Genomic DNA, 18,884 nt, shown 5'->3' on the forward strand with positions numbered 1-18,884 from the left:
AGTTTGACGACGATGTTGTGTTGCTATAATAACTGAACTATAAGTGTCTACCGTGACAGCTAACCAGGGTTGAGGTTTAAACAGCGGAAAGAGAGTAAAATCAGTTTGCCAAATGCTATTCCTTTTGAGCCCTCTGGGGTTGACACCTAGGTCCCATAGACGGGATTTTTGACAGTAAGGACAAGCAGCAACGATTTCTTTCGCTTGAGCTAAGGGGATGGAGCAGTGTTTTGCAAGCGCTTTAGCTCCGATGTGAAGAAAGTTGTGAAGCTCTCGGGCTTTCGTTACAGTCCAAAGACCCAATGCTGCTTTATCTGCTTGTTCATTTCCCTCTGCAAAATATCCAGAATAGGGTGTGTGGCTATTGACGTGCATGATCGTACAAGTAGCTGTTCGACGCTGTAATGCGTCTTCTAAAAGCAAAGAAATATCAGAACCTGCCCACCCTTGGATTTTCATTTTGCGCACTAGCTTATAGACAAACAGAGAGTCAGTGACGATGTTGATGTGATCATTTGGTTCTCGCTGGATTGCAATGCTAACTGCTTTTGCTTCTAGCCATTGAACATTTCTGTCATGTTGTTCCCAAGTAATTTTTTCCCATTGACCTTGAGACATCCAGACAACTGCTGCACGATGTGTTTTCGAAGATGCGTCTGTGAAGTAAGTCGTCCCACTCTGTGGGGAATCTAAGACCCTGAGACAAATATGCGGATTGCAGACTTGGATATGTTGCAGAAGGGTAGAAGAACTTCCAGGTATGATCTCTCCATAATAAGAGTGAGTAGCTAACACAAGTTCATCATCTGCAACAAAATAACTTTGCCATGTTTGTTTAGAAAAGGGAAGCTCAATAGCGTGTGGTTCACAGCCAAAATGTCGAAGGCACGTAGATCGTACCTTTTTGATCATTTTTGCTACGGCTAAAGTTATGGGCAAGAAGGCGATATTAATTTGATTTGAGAACATCCATAACAAAATACGTAGCTTTTTGTCGCCTTTTTGAGTGAGTGCTCCTATCATTCCCCCTTTTGTGATTGCAACGACTGCAACAATAGGTGATTGAGGGTCCCATCGATCTAGCCCCGCTTGCGCCATGAGCTTGGCAATTGTTTTTAGACTTCGCTCTGCTTGGGGTGATAATGATCTAGGTCCCCAAGGATTAGATCCTTTCAGAAGTTCATATAGAGGCGACATTAAGTCTGGTGAGATACCCAGGAGGGGTCGGAGCCATTGCAAGGCACCTACTAGTTTCTGTATATCATGCAGAGTTTTAATTTCTGGCTGTAAATCAATTGGTAAGGGGACAATTCGATTTCCTGCGATACATGTGCCTAAGTATTCTATGTTGTTGCCTCTTTGAGTCTTAGCTTCAGCAACATGCAGGCCAGATTTACAAAGCGCACTTCGTACTTGCTGTTCTAATGCGGTAATCAGGGACAATTCAGGCGCTGCTAATAATATATCATCCATATAATGAATAATCATTGTTTCAGGAAAGTTTTTTCGAACAGGCTCAAGCACGCGTGCTACTACCATCTGGCAAATAGTTGGAGAGTTCTTCATACCTTGGGGTAAAACTTTCCATTGGTATCTTTTTGAGGGTGCATTTAGGTTAATTGAAGGAAGGGTAAAAGCAAAACGTTCTTTATCTTCTGGGTGTAAGGGAACAGAGAAGAAACAGTCTGTGATATCAATAACTACAATTTGCCAATTCTCTGGAATTGCAGAGGCGAGTGGTAAGCCAGGTTGCAAGGCTCCCATATCTTGCATTTGTGCATTAACGGCTCGCAAGTCATGTAACAACCAAAATTTTCCTGATGACTTTTTTCTTATTACGAATATGGGCGTATTCCACGGGCTTAAAGATTCTTCTAAGTGCCCTTTTTCTAGTTCTGCTTTAACGATATCAGTAGCTGCGGCTAGTTTTTCTTCAGTTAAGGGCCACTGCTCCACCCATACAGGCTCTGAGCGATCCCACTTTAACTTAATTGGGGCTTGCTCAGGGGTTGCAGGGGCAGTGGCCCCTACGATAAATTTGCCGTGTTTGTTAATTTTAATCCAAACGCAGCCAACGAATCTCTTCCTAGTAATGAGTCTGACATGTCTGTGACATATGGCAAGCAGTCTGATGTTAAAACTGTTCCATCTAACTCCTTGATAGTCAGTACAAGTGTTGTTTGGCTTTGATAGGCACTAGCAGTTCCCCCGACTCCAGATAAAAATCCTGCTTCCGTAAGTGGCCATGTAGGTGGCCAGTGGCAATATGCGATACAAGTGACATCTGCCCCTGAATCCAATAACATGGGTATATGGATATACCCGGCCTCTGGATGGTGCTTCATACTTACATACACTTGCACCATCGGGCGTTGATTAAAATCTAGTGCCAAGGCGATGCAGGGCCAGCTTGGACATCGTCGCTGGCTTGATCGTAAGTCGCTGGTGCTACGGGTGTACTTGACAAGGGCAGCCCCGCCGCTGGGAATGGTTGCGGCAGATTGTAAGGAGGTTCCAGCGCATACACTGGGCGCTGGGCATGCATTTGCGGGGGGAGCACCCTCCTTTGGCGCCCCCCCGTGCCCCGTTTCCCTGCCAATTCTGGTTGGGAGTTTTGTTTTGCCTTTTTCGGCAGTCACGAGCTCTGTGACCCCTTTGGCCGCAGGCCCAGCACAGCCCAGATATTGTAAAATTAGGTCTCTTTGTTGGGCAGTGCATGTTCATATGCCCCTTCCCTCCACAATCACGGCACCCTCTTTGCCCTTCTGCTTGCCGACCCTGTGGGAATGCAGCTGCAACTTGTAGAGCTACTTGGACTGCTCGGGCCGTAACGTCGTTCTGTCTTTCAAGCACATGCTTAATGACAGTTGACAGCGGCGCAGTTTTTGGGACGTCCTTTAAAAGATCCTTAACTACGTCATTGCTCTGTTGTCTAATGCAATCTAACAGGACAGGCGTCTTGGCTTCTTCTGGAAGTTCAGATTCTTTGATAGCTGCCTGTAACCTATCACAAAAAGCTGTAAAAGACTCCGACAAGGTTTGCGTACTTTTTGTCCATGGTGGCTCAGTTTTTATAACTCTTGCCAGCTCTTCGTAGGCCTGGCGAGAAGCCTCTGTTGAGGCAGTTATTTCTCTAGCTCGGAGCAGGGCTGCCTGTTGTTGTGGAGTTTGCAGCGTTGGTCCTTGGCCCAGCAGTCGCTCCGTGGTGGTTCCACGCAAAGGATGGTTTCTATTTTGGGCAGCTGCAGCGGCTAAAGCAGCGCACCGAGACTGCCATGCATCTTTCCATAGCAAAAGCTCGGTAGGCCTTAATACAGACTGCGCTAATTGCAGCAGATCCCAAGGCAATAAGTGTTGGGCATGAATGGTGTCTAACAGAAGCTGCGAGTGGGAATGTTTGAGGCCATGTTCTTTAATAGCTTGTAGTAGCGCCTGCACTGGTTTAACCTCTAGAGGTGTCCATTGTGCAGGACCTCCTCCCTGTGATAATCGCACTGGCAGTACTTTGGGGGCTCTTTCAAAACGAATTCCTTCAAGGTCACAGCTATCTGCAATTAGCTTCCAGTCTGTTAGAGGTACTTGCTCTTGTTCGTATTTATCTGTGTCCTTTTGCTTATGCCAAATGCTTTCTAGGAGAGTTACAAGCTGGTTAACAGTGTCGCTTTGCTCTCCTGCTCCCTGTTGCTTTTTCTGTGCTGTCCCGCTATCCAGCGAACCCCACTTCCGCATTTCTTCTTCGTATCTATCTTCTTTGTCTCCGCCCTCAAAATTACGGCATTCACTTAGATCTACAACGTTGGCGTTTCCGCCCTGATCTCCTCCCCTCAGTCTTTTGCTCCCACCGTGCTTCCGCCTTGCCCCAGTTCTTACTGCAGCGGCTGCAGCGCTACTTTCTTCTTCACTTCCTTCATCAGAATCTACGCGCGGTATCGGCATACCTGGCAACCAGTCACGGTAGCCGTCTCGGAGCCACTCCGCTTTATCATTGTGCTGCGAGGCTTCTGCCTGATCTGACCGAGACACACACAGCGACCCTGCGGCGGTTAACTCTGCCCATGGGTACCCCGGGGGATCGCTCGGCGCGCCTGCCCGCTGGCTCGGGGGGGGCGGCGCCATGGGTTTGAGGGGATACAGCTTAGCGACTGTATCTTCCAGCACCTTTTCTGGCTGCGACAAGACCTCGAAGCTATCGGATAGCTCCGTATCCGAGCTGTCGTGGACTGCGTCGCCTTTTTGCCCGTCGGTTTGAGTGCCAACCTCATCCTGCCGCACAAGAGCGTCTTTGGCGGCTTTCCAGGTTTCTCTCTCTTCTCTAGCACGTTGCAACAAGCGCAACATGACCCCCCATGTCTTCAGCTCTTTAGCGGAGCCGGAAGACATAGCTCGCTCGGCGAGCCCTTTAGAACAGCGCTCCCAAGCCTCCGATTGCAAGCAATCAGCTGGCGATCGGATCGCGCCTTCTTTCATCAGGCGCTCTATACAGTGGGCAATATCTTTTGACTTCATAGAAGTTTCCCATTCCGCCCCCAAGGTTTTGAGTACCTTGATCAAGACTTGCATCGTTCCGGAACACAGTCACGGCTGCCTGCAGCCCGCCGCTATCACGTCGGGGTCACCACTTGTTGCCGTTCGCTGCGACGCAATCAGGTGTCTGCGCGATGCGGCCCGAAGCTACCTCGCTTCGGGGCCATAGAACACAGACACCAATATGAGGATGTTCGCAATGGCGTTTATTGAAGGTACAGCACATCTTTATATACTGGTAGTCGCTTATGCAATACTTCAATGCGGAAGCTTTTTCTGATTCGTTATTGCCTTAGTTTCTTCTGTATATGGTAAGCTTGGCAGTTCAACCGATACTCACACACCCCACCTTACTCTCACGTCACAATCCGATGTCTTCCGATCGCATGTCCCTATGCTTTGTTTGCCCAGGTTGTTTAAGTTTCGGCATAGCTGACTACACCAGGGATGGAAGATAAAATCCTGACCTGGCAGGACACCATTAAGTGCAGTTAGACATAAGATACTTGTCATGCCTGTGAGTTCAGACCTCATTGGCAGAACGTCTCAGAACCCCTCAGTGAGGAGGGCAGGGTGTTGGGGAGATGGGAGCACGTTTCAGTTTCCCAGATCCCAGGACAGAGCCTAAGCCATCCTTCCCTTCGACTCTGGCATCCAGTTTCTTGAGATGCAAATCTGCTGGGTCTTCTGTGGATAATCATGTTAAAAGGAATGAATAATCCTTCAAGTGTTTGTGTAATTTCTCTAAGAGTGTCAGTACCAAAAAAAATTAGAAGAAATATTAATCTGCCTCAATATAATTATCTCCCACATTTCACTCTGCATCAGTGGTAGCCCCACTGGCAGTGCAAATTAAATAGCTGTTTACAGTATAAAGCATGATACCCCATCTATAAGTACACATCTAAGTGGTTCAGATGAAGGGTGGTCTGGCAAAAGTCACCCTTTATGTCCCCAGGTGCACGGACACTGCTCATGTGCCTCTGCAGAGAGGGGCAGAAGCTGGATCCCCTTCTCGGGACAGACTCCTTCCAGGAGAGACACAGCAATGGGGGTAACTCATCAGGTCTTTACGGCATTTCACTCAGCATCAGTTTTGACGTATTGGGTGCTTTTCTGTGAGTACCCTTTCTGCACCAATGATCATTAGAAGACAACCGTTTACTACGCCATGGTCATAAAGGGGCTGTTAGGACAAGAAAGCTCACCATGAACTCTGGAGAGAGCGAGGAAGTTTATAATAAGCACCAGGAAGAACCAAAGAAGCTCAAGGTCTCTTCTGGAGAGCGGGAGCCCCTGAGCAGCAGAGATTGGCCACGTGTAGGTGTGGGAGAGGGTCAGGGCATGTCAGGGAGAAGCAAAGAGATGGCTGATGGTTTAGTGAACCCTTACAGCCATGTCTGAGCCCAGAAATGGAAAGCAGTTGATGTGTGCAGGTGGAGGAGGAATAGCAGGAAGATTTTCCTGGGAATATGGAAGGAAGAAAGGCTGCTCTTGGGCTAATCATATATGGCAGTGACATTGCCATCTTGTGGGAATGGCTGCTGCTGGGGTGGCTGTGCTCAGTCATGGCCCATGAGCTGACCCTGCTCTGCTCCTCTCTTACACTGCCCACACTTTCACGGACCTCAGGAAACATCCATGAACCTGGTGAATGCATGAACCTCCTGCAGTGATGGGATATGGATCCAAATAGAGGATCCAAGCAAGTTTGGGACTGGGACATTGAGGTGATTGGTGACCATTGCCAGGTGTATGAAAGAAGCTGGAGGAGTTGTGAGGAACTCCCAGGCATTTCCAACTCCACAGAAAACCAGAGCCTTGCAGTTAAAGCAACAGCACTTGACATAAAACCCAACCCCAAAAGACAAAACACCTACACTGACCACAGGCAAATCCCTGAAAAATATTTGAGAAATACTTACCAAGCCCCAGGGGTCAGGGCTCAGCCATTCTGGTGATAAACAAGCATCAAGGGCTGACATGGCGTCAGAGCCACCTCCACATTGCCCTCACCACCTGTAACCAGTGTCTCCAAGTCTTTCCTTCACCAGCCTCCAGGGACAGGGACCTCAACTGGTTGTTTCCTTCACCGCTGTGTCAGTGCTGGCCCTTCATGGGGTCCTAAACACCCTCAGAAACTTGAGTTCTACTTCTGCCTTTCACTTCATCAGAGGTTTGTTAATTCTTTCAGTAGCTGCAGTTCAGGATCATGGCAGCAGAGGGCTCATTAACATCCAAAATGCCCTTACAAGCCAAGGCTCTGTGCATCATTTTCCTAAAGGCTTCAAGCCTGGTGTTCATGATTGGGGAGATTTCAGGAATAGCCAAACAGAGAGCATTTCCATAATAAATAGCAATACATCAGTACTTCTTCTATTGCCTTCCCCTGTCTCCCTCCTCTCCATTTCCAGAAGAGGCGGTATCTTATTGATCTGGAGCATTTTCTGATGAAGACAAAACAATATGTGTAGGAAAGTGGGTGCCTGATGCACCACTTGAGTGAGGAGACAAGCCAGGGCAGCTCAAGAGGAATCACACTCCTCTGGAGCACAAGGCTGTCCTGTAAGGCTTCTCAGATTTCCTGAGCTCCTTCACCCATCAGACAGACTTCCATGTCACCACCTCTATCGGCTGCTGTCTCCTAGTATGTCAAAGTCTTCTTCTCTGGAGTCCACCAGCCTGTGCTCTGCTGCTGCCCTTCCTCCCTTCCCTCTGGTGCCTGGGACCCCACTGTTTCCTGGTCACCACAGCCAAGGTGGACACTGATGTTCGCAGCCCTCACCAGCTCTTCCTTGTTTCCCAGTGCCAGATCCGGGTGAGCATCACCCTTGTTGGCCCACCAGGTAGACATGTTAAGAAGTCAGCCCAAGATCCTTTGGACTGTTGGTATCCACAGGTTTGCCTGGCCAGTGAATGTCAGGGGGATTTCAGTTCCCCAGAGGAACCTGCTCATTGACTGGAGACTTCCTCGGGTTGCTGACAGAAGATCTTTTCCATTTCTTCTCCATGATCAAGTAGTTTGTAACACCCAACATGATGTCACCCTGTGCTGGATTTACATGGCGAAGTCTTGGAATTGGGGGTGAGGGTGGGTGTGCTACAGTTGTCACCTCTCTGAGAAGACAACAGCAGATTGACCCATGTCAGACAGAGCTGATTTCAGCTGGCTCCAAGATGGACCCACTCCTTGCCAAATCTGAGCCACTCAGTGATGTTGATAGAACCTCTGTGATATTGTATTTGAGAAAGGGTAAAAAATGCTACACAACAGCAGGTGGGAGAGAGAAGGGAGGAAATGTGAGAGGAAAAATGCTGTAGACACCAAGGTCATATCCCATAGGACCCAAGTAGGTCCCTCAGCAGGCCAAAGCCTGCTCTCCTGAAATCCTGCTCGTTGCCTTGTTATCATCTTCCAGGAGCCTCAGCTCTACTTTCTCATCCCTGACTGTTACATCCCTGACCAACTCTTCCTCGTTTGTAACTCTGAAGTCCCACAGGGCACCTCACCTCACTGACCCCTCAGTCAACTGTGTCAGGAAGATGTTGTCAATGAGCTCCATACCCCTTCTGGATGGCTGGTACCTTGCAGATATTGGGATATCTTAGGTCTGCCACAAGGACACTGCCCTGGAAACATGAGGGTTCTTCCATTTGTCTGAAGGAGGTCTCATCTAATTCCTCTTCCTGATCAGTGAGTCAGTAGTCCAGCCACCACAACACCGCCCCTGTTGTTCTGCCCTCTCATGCTGACTCCTCAACCTCCAGCTGACATTGTCTGTCCCCAGCTAGAATTCCAAGCATTCCTGCTGCTCTCCGACATGAAGGAAAACTTCCCCTCTGAGTTCAGACCTCTGGCATTATGAGTACCAGACCCCCGAGACTCCACAGTTTCTCCAGGAGGTGTTATTCATAGAGTCCTGTAACTCCTCATGCTCTTATGTTGGAAGAGACACCCTCACCATCTTAAAACATCTGCCTGCAAACAGTTGAGCAAATGGAGCTTCAGTCAAGGGAGAGTCCAGACTTTGAGAACATTTGAAATTCAGCCATCAGGAATCTCTTAAGTTTTACAAGAAGTGTCCACTTTTGTATCAGGGCAGGAGAAGAACACCATCCATCAGGACAGACCAGGACCTGACACGCTGAGCAGTGACCCTGAGGAGAAGGGCCTGGGCACTACAAGGGCCGCCACACAAGCCCGTGCTGCACGCTCACCGTGAACAAGGCAGCTGCACACGGGGCTGCATGAGGAGGAGCGTGGGGACCCAGACACCCGGAGTTCTCATCCCATTCGCTTCAACACTGGCGTGATCCCACACATATGGCTGTGTGCCAGTGTGCGGCTCCCAGTTTGGAGAAGCAGGGAGGAACTGGAGAGTGCAGGGCTCTGCCAAGGCAGGGTTCAGGACCTTGTGCACATGGTGTGGGATGCTGAGGGACCTCGGCTGCTTTCGCCCAGCAGCGCTGGGGAAGCTGCAGCAGTGTAGGAGGAGCCTGAGAGTGCTGGAAGGGTGGTTTCAGAGATGGTGGAGGTTTTCTTCATAGTGGGAAACAGAATAGGAAGGAAATAATGGCACAAAGTGCAGCTGGGGAGGTCCAGGCTGGACATGAGCAGAAAGGAATGTGAGTGGAAGGGCAGTGCTGTGGTGGAGCAGGTCACCCAGAGGGAGTCTGCATCAGCCCAAGGCTTTGTGCTTCAAGGAACAGCTGGGGAGGACGGAGAGATCTCAGCAAAGGAAGGAAGATGCTCAGACAAGAGCAAGGTGGGCAGCAGGGGGGATGTCTCCAGCCTGCAGGGCAAGAGGTGCAGGTGATGCCACAGCATAGGACAGGCTGTCGTGGAGATGACCAAGGGATATAAAAAGGCCGAAAGCCCCCAACAGACATGAGCTCCTTCTCCCCTTAGCGATGGCTGTTGTCTCCACCACTGATGCCTGTGAGGAGACACCTTGTCCTTATAGCACAGGGGCCTCATGGCCTCCTTGTCCCCAGCCAGGAACCTGGGAGGTGTGGGACCATAGTCCTGCCCTTGGCCTTGCACAGCCCCACATCACAGTGTCCCAGGAAGAGCCCTGGGCAACGTGGGAGGGATGGGATCTGATTTCCCAGGGCATGGGGGTCAGGGATTGGCCCTTTGGTTAATGAAACACATCCAGGTGTACTCAGCTTCAGAGCCACCTTTACTTTGCTTTTAGTGACTTGTCATCTCTGGCTCCAGTTTTCTGTCTTAACTGACCTTGGGGATGGTTTTTCAGTCATGTCCCTCAGTGGGACCCATTAACATTACAAGAAACTTTGGAGTTTGAATCTGACTTTGACTACTTGAGAAGTTTCTTCAATTCCTCTCAGGCTGTGAGGCTCATGGACTCAGCACAAAACCCACCAGAGGGGTCATTAAAGTGCCTGGGGCTGCTCCTGTGCTGCTGAGCTGGGCTGGGCTCCTGTGACAGAGGGAGCTCATGGCAAGCGGCAGCGCTGCAGAGAGACAGCTCTGCCCAGGAGCAGCTCCTCTGCAAAGCGCAGCAGGGCTGAGGGCTCTGCCTGGGGATCTCAGGGAGACGAGCAAGGCAGAGAGAGATTAAAGGTGGTCAGGATGGGGAGGATGACTGAGAGCTCACTGGGGGAGAAATCTTTGCAGCCCTTGACACGGTAAGTCTCTGGGTGCAGGGCAATGCAGCTGTAGCTCCTGGAGGCATCTCCTAAAACTAGAATAGCCACAGCTTTTCGTATCTGTAAGGAGGGGGCTCTTGTCAGGCAATGTTGGACAGACGTGAAGCTTGGGGAGCAGCCAGGGGTGCCCAGGGCTGTCCTGCAGAGCAGGGTCCCTGCACCCCAGGACTGTGCCGGGGCAGGGACTCTGCCGCCTGCCAGGGTCAGCGCTCAGCCTGCCCGGGGAGATCCCCACGGTGCTGTGGGGAGAAGCTGTGGGGGGAAGGAGCAACCTCTGGCTGGGCAGGGTCATGCTATAAAGTGGGTGCTGTGTGTCTCGGGGCTGCTTACAGCTCCAGATCACTTTATAACATGCTCAGGAGGCTTTTAAAGAAGCACAGCAAGAGAAGGGCTCTGTGAAAGGGAAGGATCCTATTCTATCATACTCTGGGTTATCTATGTGGCCAATGGCACATGGAAATTAACATCTCAGTTCAGGAGGAGGCACAGAAATTCCTAATCTGTTACTCTTAGCAGTGAATAAACCTGTGAGTATCAGAAATCAACACACCCTGGCATACAGACAGCATCAGGATGACTTTTCCATGCTCATTGTTGTTGGTCTGATGTTCCCACCAGAGCCGGCCCACACAGAGCTGCCCCTGGGCAGTGCCCGGCTGCTGGGAGGGGTCTGCAGGGCAGAGCTGAGCACACAGCGGCTGGGATGGGGTCTGTGACACTGACAGGAGGAGACCTGGGCACAGAGACACAGCTGCAGGCAGGGACAGCTCCAGGCAGCAGAGCAGGGGCTGTTCAGGAGCTCTTTTGCTCCTGCTCTGCAGGTGGCTGCTGGGGGTTGTCTGCTGGGCAATGATCGGACTGTCCCTTTAGCACATCCCATCTCCAGGAGCCCTGACTCTGCTCTGCCTGTCCTGCTGGGCTCACCAGCTGCCCCCAGAAAGGCCCAGCTCTGCTGTAGGATGCCAGGAGTGCTGAGCCTTTCCTTGGGGTCCGCACTCTCCTGCCAGAGTCCTTTGCTTCTCTGGGTGAGGGGTCGTGTCCTGCTCTCTCCAGCACATCTCCACCTCCGGGCTGAGGCAGAGAAGAGTTTGCAGATCTGCCCTTTCAAACAGGGCTCTCCTGCTGCTGTGTGAGTCCAGTTTTTTGTATTAATTAGATTAATTTTTGTCTGATGTCATTTTCAAGGTAGCACAAGCAAAAGCACAGGACAGATGAGTGAAAGACTGATGGACACTGCTGCTCTCCGGACTAAGCATTGAGCCACAGAAAACTGAGACATTTTGCCTGCCCTCTCTCAAGACTTTTCACATTTTCCCTCATAAAAATTAGGATTTCTCCCCCTTTCCAGATATGGTAGCGTAAAAATAAAGTATACAGATGAAATATTTATAAAGACATGCTATGTCTCTATTCTGCAGCCCACTCTCTACAGAATCATGAGTGCAGATATTGCACATTTCCATTAAAGCTGGACAGATGAGTAAAATCCTGATGGACACATCTGCTGTCTGACTGCACTGAGCCAGAGAAAGCTGAGCCTTTTTGCCTGTCCCGCCTCAAGACTCTTCACATTTTCAATCACAGAAATGAGGCTTTCTACCCCTAAAAAAACCCTACTCACCTGATGTGGTGGTGGAAAATTAAAAAACCCAGATCAAATATTTATAAAAACATGCTAATTGTCTCCTCTGCAGCCCAAGACTTTGAGAGTCATGAGCACAGATACTGAGGTTTTTCACTGAAGGTGGATTACATCTGCCATTCCTTGAGAACGTCAGAGGTGTCACAAACCAGCTCCCCCCATGTCCCCACTGCAGCAGAGCAAAGCTGGCTGCTTGGCAGTACACGGGCAAAGGTCCTGCTCCTCACCACATACTCAGCCGTAACACATCAGAGAAAGGAAATGCATTTAAATTGGGGTGATGCCTATGAAAAATCATGTGGCTTAGCTCAGAGGACTCTTTTCTAATTTTAAGTTGCTTTTTCTTGTTTTGAACAGAGCGCATATGCCTAATAGCAGCAAATGTCCAACAGCAGCTCCATCACCCAGTTCCTCCTCCTGCCCTTCACAGACACACGGGAGCTGCAGCTCTTGCACTTCTGGCTCTTCCTGGGCATCTACCTGGCTGCCCTCCTGGGCAACGGCCTCATCATCACCACCATAGCCTGTGACCAGCACCTCCACACCCCCATGTACTTCTTCCTCCTCAACCTCTCCCTCCTTGACGTGGGCTGCATCTCCACCACTCTCCCCAAATCCATGGCCAACTCTCTCTGGAACACCAGGGCCATCTCCTTTTTGGGATGTGCTGCACAGCTCTTTATGTTTCTCTTTTTCATTTCAGCAGAGTATTCTCTGCTCACCATCATGTCCTATGACCGCTTTGTTGCTATCTGCAAACCCCTGCACTACGGGACCCTCCTGGGCAGCAGAGCTTGTGTCCACATGGCAGCAGCTGCCTGGGCCACTGGATTTCTCTATGCTCTGCTGCACACGGCCAATACATTTTCACTGCCACTGTGCAAGGGCAATGCTGTGGGTCAGTTCTTCTGTGAAATTCCCCAGATCCTCAAGCTTTCCTGCTCAAACTCCTACCTCAGGGAACTTGGGTTTATGGTGGTCAGTGCCTGTTTAGCGGTTGGGTGTTCTATTTTCATTTTTTTCTCCTATGTGCAGATCTTGAGGGCTGTGCTGAGGATCCCCTCTGAGCAGGGACGGCACAAAGCCTTTTCCACCTGCCTCCCTCACCTGGCCGTGGTCTCCCTGTTTGTCAGCACTGCCATGTTTGCCTACCTGAAACCGCCCTCTATCTCTTCCCCATCCCTTGACCTGGTGGTGTCTGTTCTGTACTCAGTGGTGCCTCCAGCAGTGAACCCCCTCATCTACAGCATGAGGAACCAGGAGCTCAAGGATTCCCTGTGGAAACTCATATCTTAGTGTTTTCTGAAGCAGTAAACTGCCCATCTGCTTCTATATGAATTTTATCGTAGATAATCACACGTCCAGCCTGTGATCTGGATTTTCTGTTGTTATGAGTTGTTTTCTTATTGTGATAATGTCATCCCCTTTCTAATTCACTGTTGCCTTTTCTTTTATATGCATTGGCCGTGTAAATGAGGAGCAGTACTCTCCTCGTCTCTAAACAAAATAAAGGTTCCTGTAGTGTCTTGTTTTTCACTATATCCTTCCTGCAAGGCCTTTTTAGAGCTGCAGGGATGATTCCCGTGTGCATTGGTGGAGGGGAACAGAGTCCATCATGGCAGCACGGACAGGGAGCAGCAGCCCTTGGTCTTCCAGAGCTGTTCTCGTTCCACTCCCACACTCTCCTTCTCATCCCTTGTGTTGGTGCAAGGCCTGAGTGCTCTGGCAGCTTGGTCACCGCCCTGCTGTGTGTCAGTCCTGTGAGCGCAGGCAGGGACAGGCAATGGGCACTGCTGTGACAGAGTTGGCCTCCGTAACAGTGCTTCTATAAAGAAAAGTGATCTTCTGAAGGCAGTGCCTGGAGGCTTAGGTCTTCTTGCAAAGTTTACGTCAAGAAAATGTACAAGAAAGTGGCCCACAGATGAAACACCACTGTGCAGCTGCACAGTGTGTGTGTGCAGGGCTGGGCACACAGCAGTGTCCTCTCACAGCCAGGCCTCCTGCCAGAGACCTGCAGGACCAGCAGAGCAGGGGCTGGGCTGTGCCCGTGTGCACTGGACACCCCTTCGGAAGGAGCCTCAGGTCAATCATCATGCACTGGCCCCTCACAACCACCTTTTCCAGCACTGGCCTCTCACACACAGAGGTTGTTCTTCCCTCCATGGATGGACACTGAATGAGCAGTTCAGCAGTTCATGTTAGCTTTGTGCAGATGAATTGTGAGCACGCACATCATGTACTTGAGGTGACATGAAGCCGAGTGATCACAAACACCATCAACTATTCCTTAGGGTTCCATGAAGGCCTGTGGGACAGACAAGATCTTGAGGTCACTTTGTGTTGGAAGTAGCATCCCATTGTTAACTGCCTGAATGCAGCACTGGGATGTGCTTCCTTCAAGCGAGCTCCTTGTGTCCATTCTTCCTGCCATGGGACAAGTCAGATGAGTGCAGAGCAGGGTGACACACCACAGGGATGAGGTGTCTCCTGCCCTTTGGGAGTGGCAACAGGAGGTCAAGAGGGACTCTGTGACACCTGCCTCTTTGTGTAAAAGGGACAGACTCTGTCTCTGAGCATCCATGGGTACACAAGTAGTCCATGAGGCCAGCTCAGATGTTGACACCTGACAGAACCCTGACATTTCTGTGTTTCACTACAGGAACAAACCCCATTTGACCAGTGAGATTCATCTCAGCTGCCTTGGACAGGCTCATTGCACGTGTTCTTGTCTGCTACGTCACCCTTCCCATGATTCCGGATTGTGCTCTCAAAAGTGCCATAGAAACCAGAATGGTTCTGGGGTCCTTAGAAAACGCCGACCTCAAACCCACCTTCAAGAAGAGCAGGAATAGGAACTGGGAGAGTTACAGGCTGGACACCCTACCTCCCTCCCTGGGAAAGGGATGGGACATGTCCTCCTACACCCATTTCCTGGAATGTGAAGGCAAAGGAAGGGATTGCGGAACCCAAATGGACAGGGGAAAGAAAGGCATGTTGTGTACAGGGTGCTTGCAAGGCCTCAGCCATGGTGTCCTTCTGGCCAGAGTGGTGCTGATGGGGCTCGAGAAGTGGATGCTGGGTGGGAAGCTGGCTGAACCATCAACCCCAAATATCATCAGTGATACAAAGTCCTCCATGCAGCCAGTTACTAGTATCATCTCTCAGTGACCAGCACTTGGGCCAACACTGTTGAACATCTTTATTCTCCCCTTCTAGGATGTAACAGAGTGCACTTTCATTGCGTTTGAGGATGATGCAAACCTGGGTGGAGGCCTTGAGCAACCTCACCTGGTTGACCGTGCCCTGAGCTGGAGAGTGAGACAAGATGAGTGAGACAAGGGCTCTCTTCAAACCTGAGTTATTCTGTAATTTGAAAGAATTTTTGCCTTGGAGAGGTTTTTGGAGAGAGAACAGGTAGAAGAATAGTAAAAAAAAAGTCAAAAGAGGAGATATAGAAGGTGTTAACGGAAATACAGCAGTTCCAGAGAAGAGTGCTTTTCATGCACATTGTTGGTAGGAAATATATTTGATGAATTTGAACAAGGTGACGAAGCCAGATGGGTGTCTACAGCCGGCAGGGAAAGAGGGGCAGGTGTAGGACGGTGTAGAACATGCTTCAGTCTTGGTCAGGTCCTGGGGGCTAAGGAGGGGGATGGATGGGTGCTGGTATTATGAGGTCAGTTGTATCTCAGAATCTCATAATCCACTCAGAAGTGTGTGTCTGTGAAGGGGAATGTGGGGTCAGTTCTGTCTCTGGAGCTGACAGGCCAGCAGCAGGGACATGGCTGGGAAAGAATCTCTGCCAAGGTACCCACAGGTCTTATCCAGGAAGAAGCCTTGGAAATGCATTGTCATGTCCATCCCACCTGAGAACATGACGGGACAGCAGCAGGAACATGGTCGTGCCTGTCAGAGAAGCTGAAAGGCCAACAGCAGTCATGGGATTTAGAAGATCGTGGTGAAGTTACTTCTCTCTGGTCAGGTAAAAAACCACAAGAAGCCTAACAGGTTGGGTTCCCTGCATGAAGGGCAATTTCTTAGATGGTCGTGCTCTCCTTGGAAGTGGGAAGAAGCAGGGAAGAGTCAGAAAGTGCAACTTGGGAGGTGAGGACTGGATATCAGGAGGAAGAAATGTGACTGGAAGGGCAGGGCTGTGGTGCAAGAGGTCACGCAGAGGGAGCTGGATCAGCCCATGGCTTTGTGTTCCAAAGAACAGCCAGTGAGGGTGCAGACACGTCAGTGAAGGTCCAGAAATGCTGGGGTGAGAGCAGGTGGGGAAGCGAGATGGATGTCTACAGCCTGCAGGGAAAGAGGGGCAGGGATAAGACGGTGTAGAACAGCCTGTGATGGAGATGGCCAAGGGCGCTCGCAAGGCTGGAAGGGACCCACAGAACCCAGGTCTCTGTCCCCTTGGCCATGGCAGTTGTCTGTGCCACTGAGGCCTAGAAGAAGACATGTTGTCCTCATGGCACTGGGGCCTCGTTGCCTCCTTGCAGCCCCATGGGGAAGCTGCAACTTGTTGTACCAGTGTTGTCCTTCCCTCGGCCTTGCACATCCACATCCCACAGTCCCAGGAAGAGCCCTGAGCCGTGTGTGAGGGACAGGATCCCCCTTCCCATTGCCTGGAGGTCATGGCTTCTCCTTTCTGCTTCAGAAAGCAAACCAAGAGATTTCTCATCATCAGAGCTGAAGAGAAGACTAAAAAGAGACCTCATGGTGGCTACAGCTTCCTCACAAGGGGAGAAGGGTAGGTACTGATGTCTTCTCTTTAGTGACCAATGAGAGAACCCAAGGGAATGGAAGAGAGATGTGCCAGGGAAGGTTTAGGTTGGAGATGAGGAAAAGGTTCTTCATGTAGAGGGTGCTGGACACTGGAACAGGCTCCCCAGGGAGGTGTCACAGCCCCAAGCCTGACAGTGTTGAAGAAGAGACTGGACAACGTCCTCAGATACATGGTGTGAACTGTGGGGTTGTGCTGTGCAGGGACAGGAGTTGGATTCAATGATACTTGTGGGTCCCTTCCAACTCAGGACATTCTATGATTCTATGAAATACTGGGTCAAAATTCCATATTGTCATTGTACAGATGAGTTGTAAACATATATTTTATGTACATGTCCATTGTGTGCACGTGGTGAAATGAACCCAAGTGAGCACAAATGCTATCATCTTTTCCTTGGGGTGCCATATATATCATTGGGATAGAGATAGTGTTCAGGGGTCAATTCCAACCTGAGTTATTGTATGATTCCATGAATCTTGCCTTGGAGAGCTCTTTCAAGATGGAATAGACACAGGAAGACGGAAAAAAAAAGGCAGAAGCAGAGATATAAGTGTACCAGTGTAAACAGAGCACCTCCTCTGAGGAACATTTCTCCACTCAAACCCTTGATAGGAAATCTATTAGATAAATTTGATGAAAGCAGCTTAGTTTTATCTGCTCACACACTGGACCACAAGGAGGGTGATGGCTGGGTACGATGCCATGTGCTCAGCTGTGTCTCAGGAACTCATAGGCCAGTAGGAAGCCAATGGCTGTGGAGGGGACTGTGAGGTCACTTGTGCCTCTGCAGGGGATAGGCCAACAGCAGGAACATGGCTGGGAAAGGGACCGGGAGGTCACACATACGAGACAAGTAATTGGGCCCAATCAGCATGATTTATGAAAGGCAGGTCCTGCTTGACCAGCCTGATCTCCTTCTATGTCAAGGTGACCGGCTTAGCAGATGAGGGAAAGTCTGTTGTGGGGGAGTGAATCCGCCACACAGGCTGTGGATGTTGTGTACTTAGACTTGAGTAAAGCCTTTTACACCGTATCCCACAGCATCTCCTGGAGAAGCTGCAGCTCATGGCCTGGATGGTGTATCTGCGATGGATAAAGAACTGGCTGGAGGGCTGGGCCCAGAGAGTTGTGGTGAATGGAGCCAAATCCAGTTGCGATCGGTCATGAGTGGTGTTCCCCAGGGCTCAGTATTGGGGCCAGTTTAATCTCTTTATCAATGATCTGGATGAGGGCATCGAACGTACCCTCAGTATGTTTGCAAATGACACCAGGTTGGGTGGGAGTGTTGATCTGCTGGAGGGTAGGAAGGCTCTACAGACCGATATGGAGCTGCTGGTTCATTGGGCTGAGGTCAATTGTCTGAGGTGTAACAAGGCCAAGTGCCAGGGCCTGCCCTTGGGTCATAACAACCCCATGCAACACTACAGGCTTGAGGAAGTGTGGCTGGAAAGCTGCCTGGTGGAAAAAGACCTGGGGGTGTTGATCGACAGCGACTGAACACGACCCAGCATGTGCCCAGGTGGCCAAAAAGGCCAATAGCCTCCTGGAGTGCACCAAGAATAGAGTAATGGGCAGAACGGGGGCAGCGATCATCCCCTTGTACTCAGCGCTGGTGAGGCCAGAAGTTGAATCCTCGGTTCAGTTTTGGGCCCCTCACTTTAGGAAAGACCCTGAGGTGCTGGAGTGAGTGCAGAGGAGGGGACAAGGCTGTTGAGAGCCTGGAGCACAAGTCTTCTGAGGAGGAGCTGAGGGACCTGGGGGTGTTTAGCCTGGAGAACAGGAGGCTGAGGGGAGACCTTTCGCTCTCTACAACTATCTGAAAAGAGGTTGTAGCATGAAGAGTGTTGGTGTTCTTCTGAGTAGCAAGTGATAGCATGAGAGGAAATGGCCTCAGGTTGTGCCAGAGAAGGTTCAGAATTGGTATTAGGAAGCATTTTTTCATGGAAAAGGTTGTGAAGCAGTGGAACAGGCTGCCCAGGGAGTGATTGAGTCACCATTCTTTGTTCCATAGCAGAGCTTCTAGGAGGATCTGTTCCATGATCTTCCCAGGCACAGGTAAGAGGCTGACAGGTCAGTACTTTTCAGGGTCCTCCTTTCTACAGCAGAGAAGAGAAACACTGCCACCCTCAAAGGGTAGTGCTGTGGTACAAGAAATCATCCAGAAGGAGCATGAGATCAGTCCACCACCTTGTGTTTCAAGGAACAGAGCATGGGAGTGCAGACACATCAGTCAATGTACGGAAATACCTGGGTGAGAGCAAG

General features: G+C 50.2%; 1 protein-coding gene across 1 annotated transcript; it reads left to right on the forward strand.

The window, feature by feature from the left end:
* The first annotated feature begins 4,723 nt into the window (after positions 1 to 4,723).
* On the forward strand, positions 4,724 to 15,172 carry LOC135999723 (olfactory receptor 14J1-like). Its single transcript, XM_065653278.1, has 3 exons — positions 4,724 to 4,739; positions 12,543 to 13,066; positions 15,056 to 15,172. Exons 1-3 carry the CDS (start codon positions 4,724 to 4,726, stop codon positions 15,170 to 15,172), a joined length of 657 nt encoding a protein of 218 aa, XP_065509350.1.
* Positions 15,173 to 18,884: the final 3,712 nt, after the last annotated feature.

Source organism: Caloenas nicobarica, chromosome 29 (assembly GCF_036013445.1).
Source record: "Caloenas nicobarica isolate bCalNic1 chromosome 29, bCalNic1.hap1, whole genome shotgun sequence".
NCBI classification, from domain to species: Eukaryota; Metazoa; Chordata; class Aves; order Columbiformes; family Columbidae; genus Caloenas; species Caloenas nicobarica.

Coding starts and splice junctions, on each gene's coding strand:
- LOC135999723 (XM_065653278.1), top strand. Junction 13,067..15,055: donor ACTCAGTGGTGCCTCCAGCA/GTGAACCCCCTC, acceptor CTCCCCTTCTAG/GATGTAACAGAGTGCACTTT.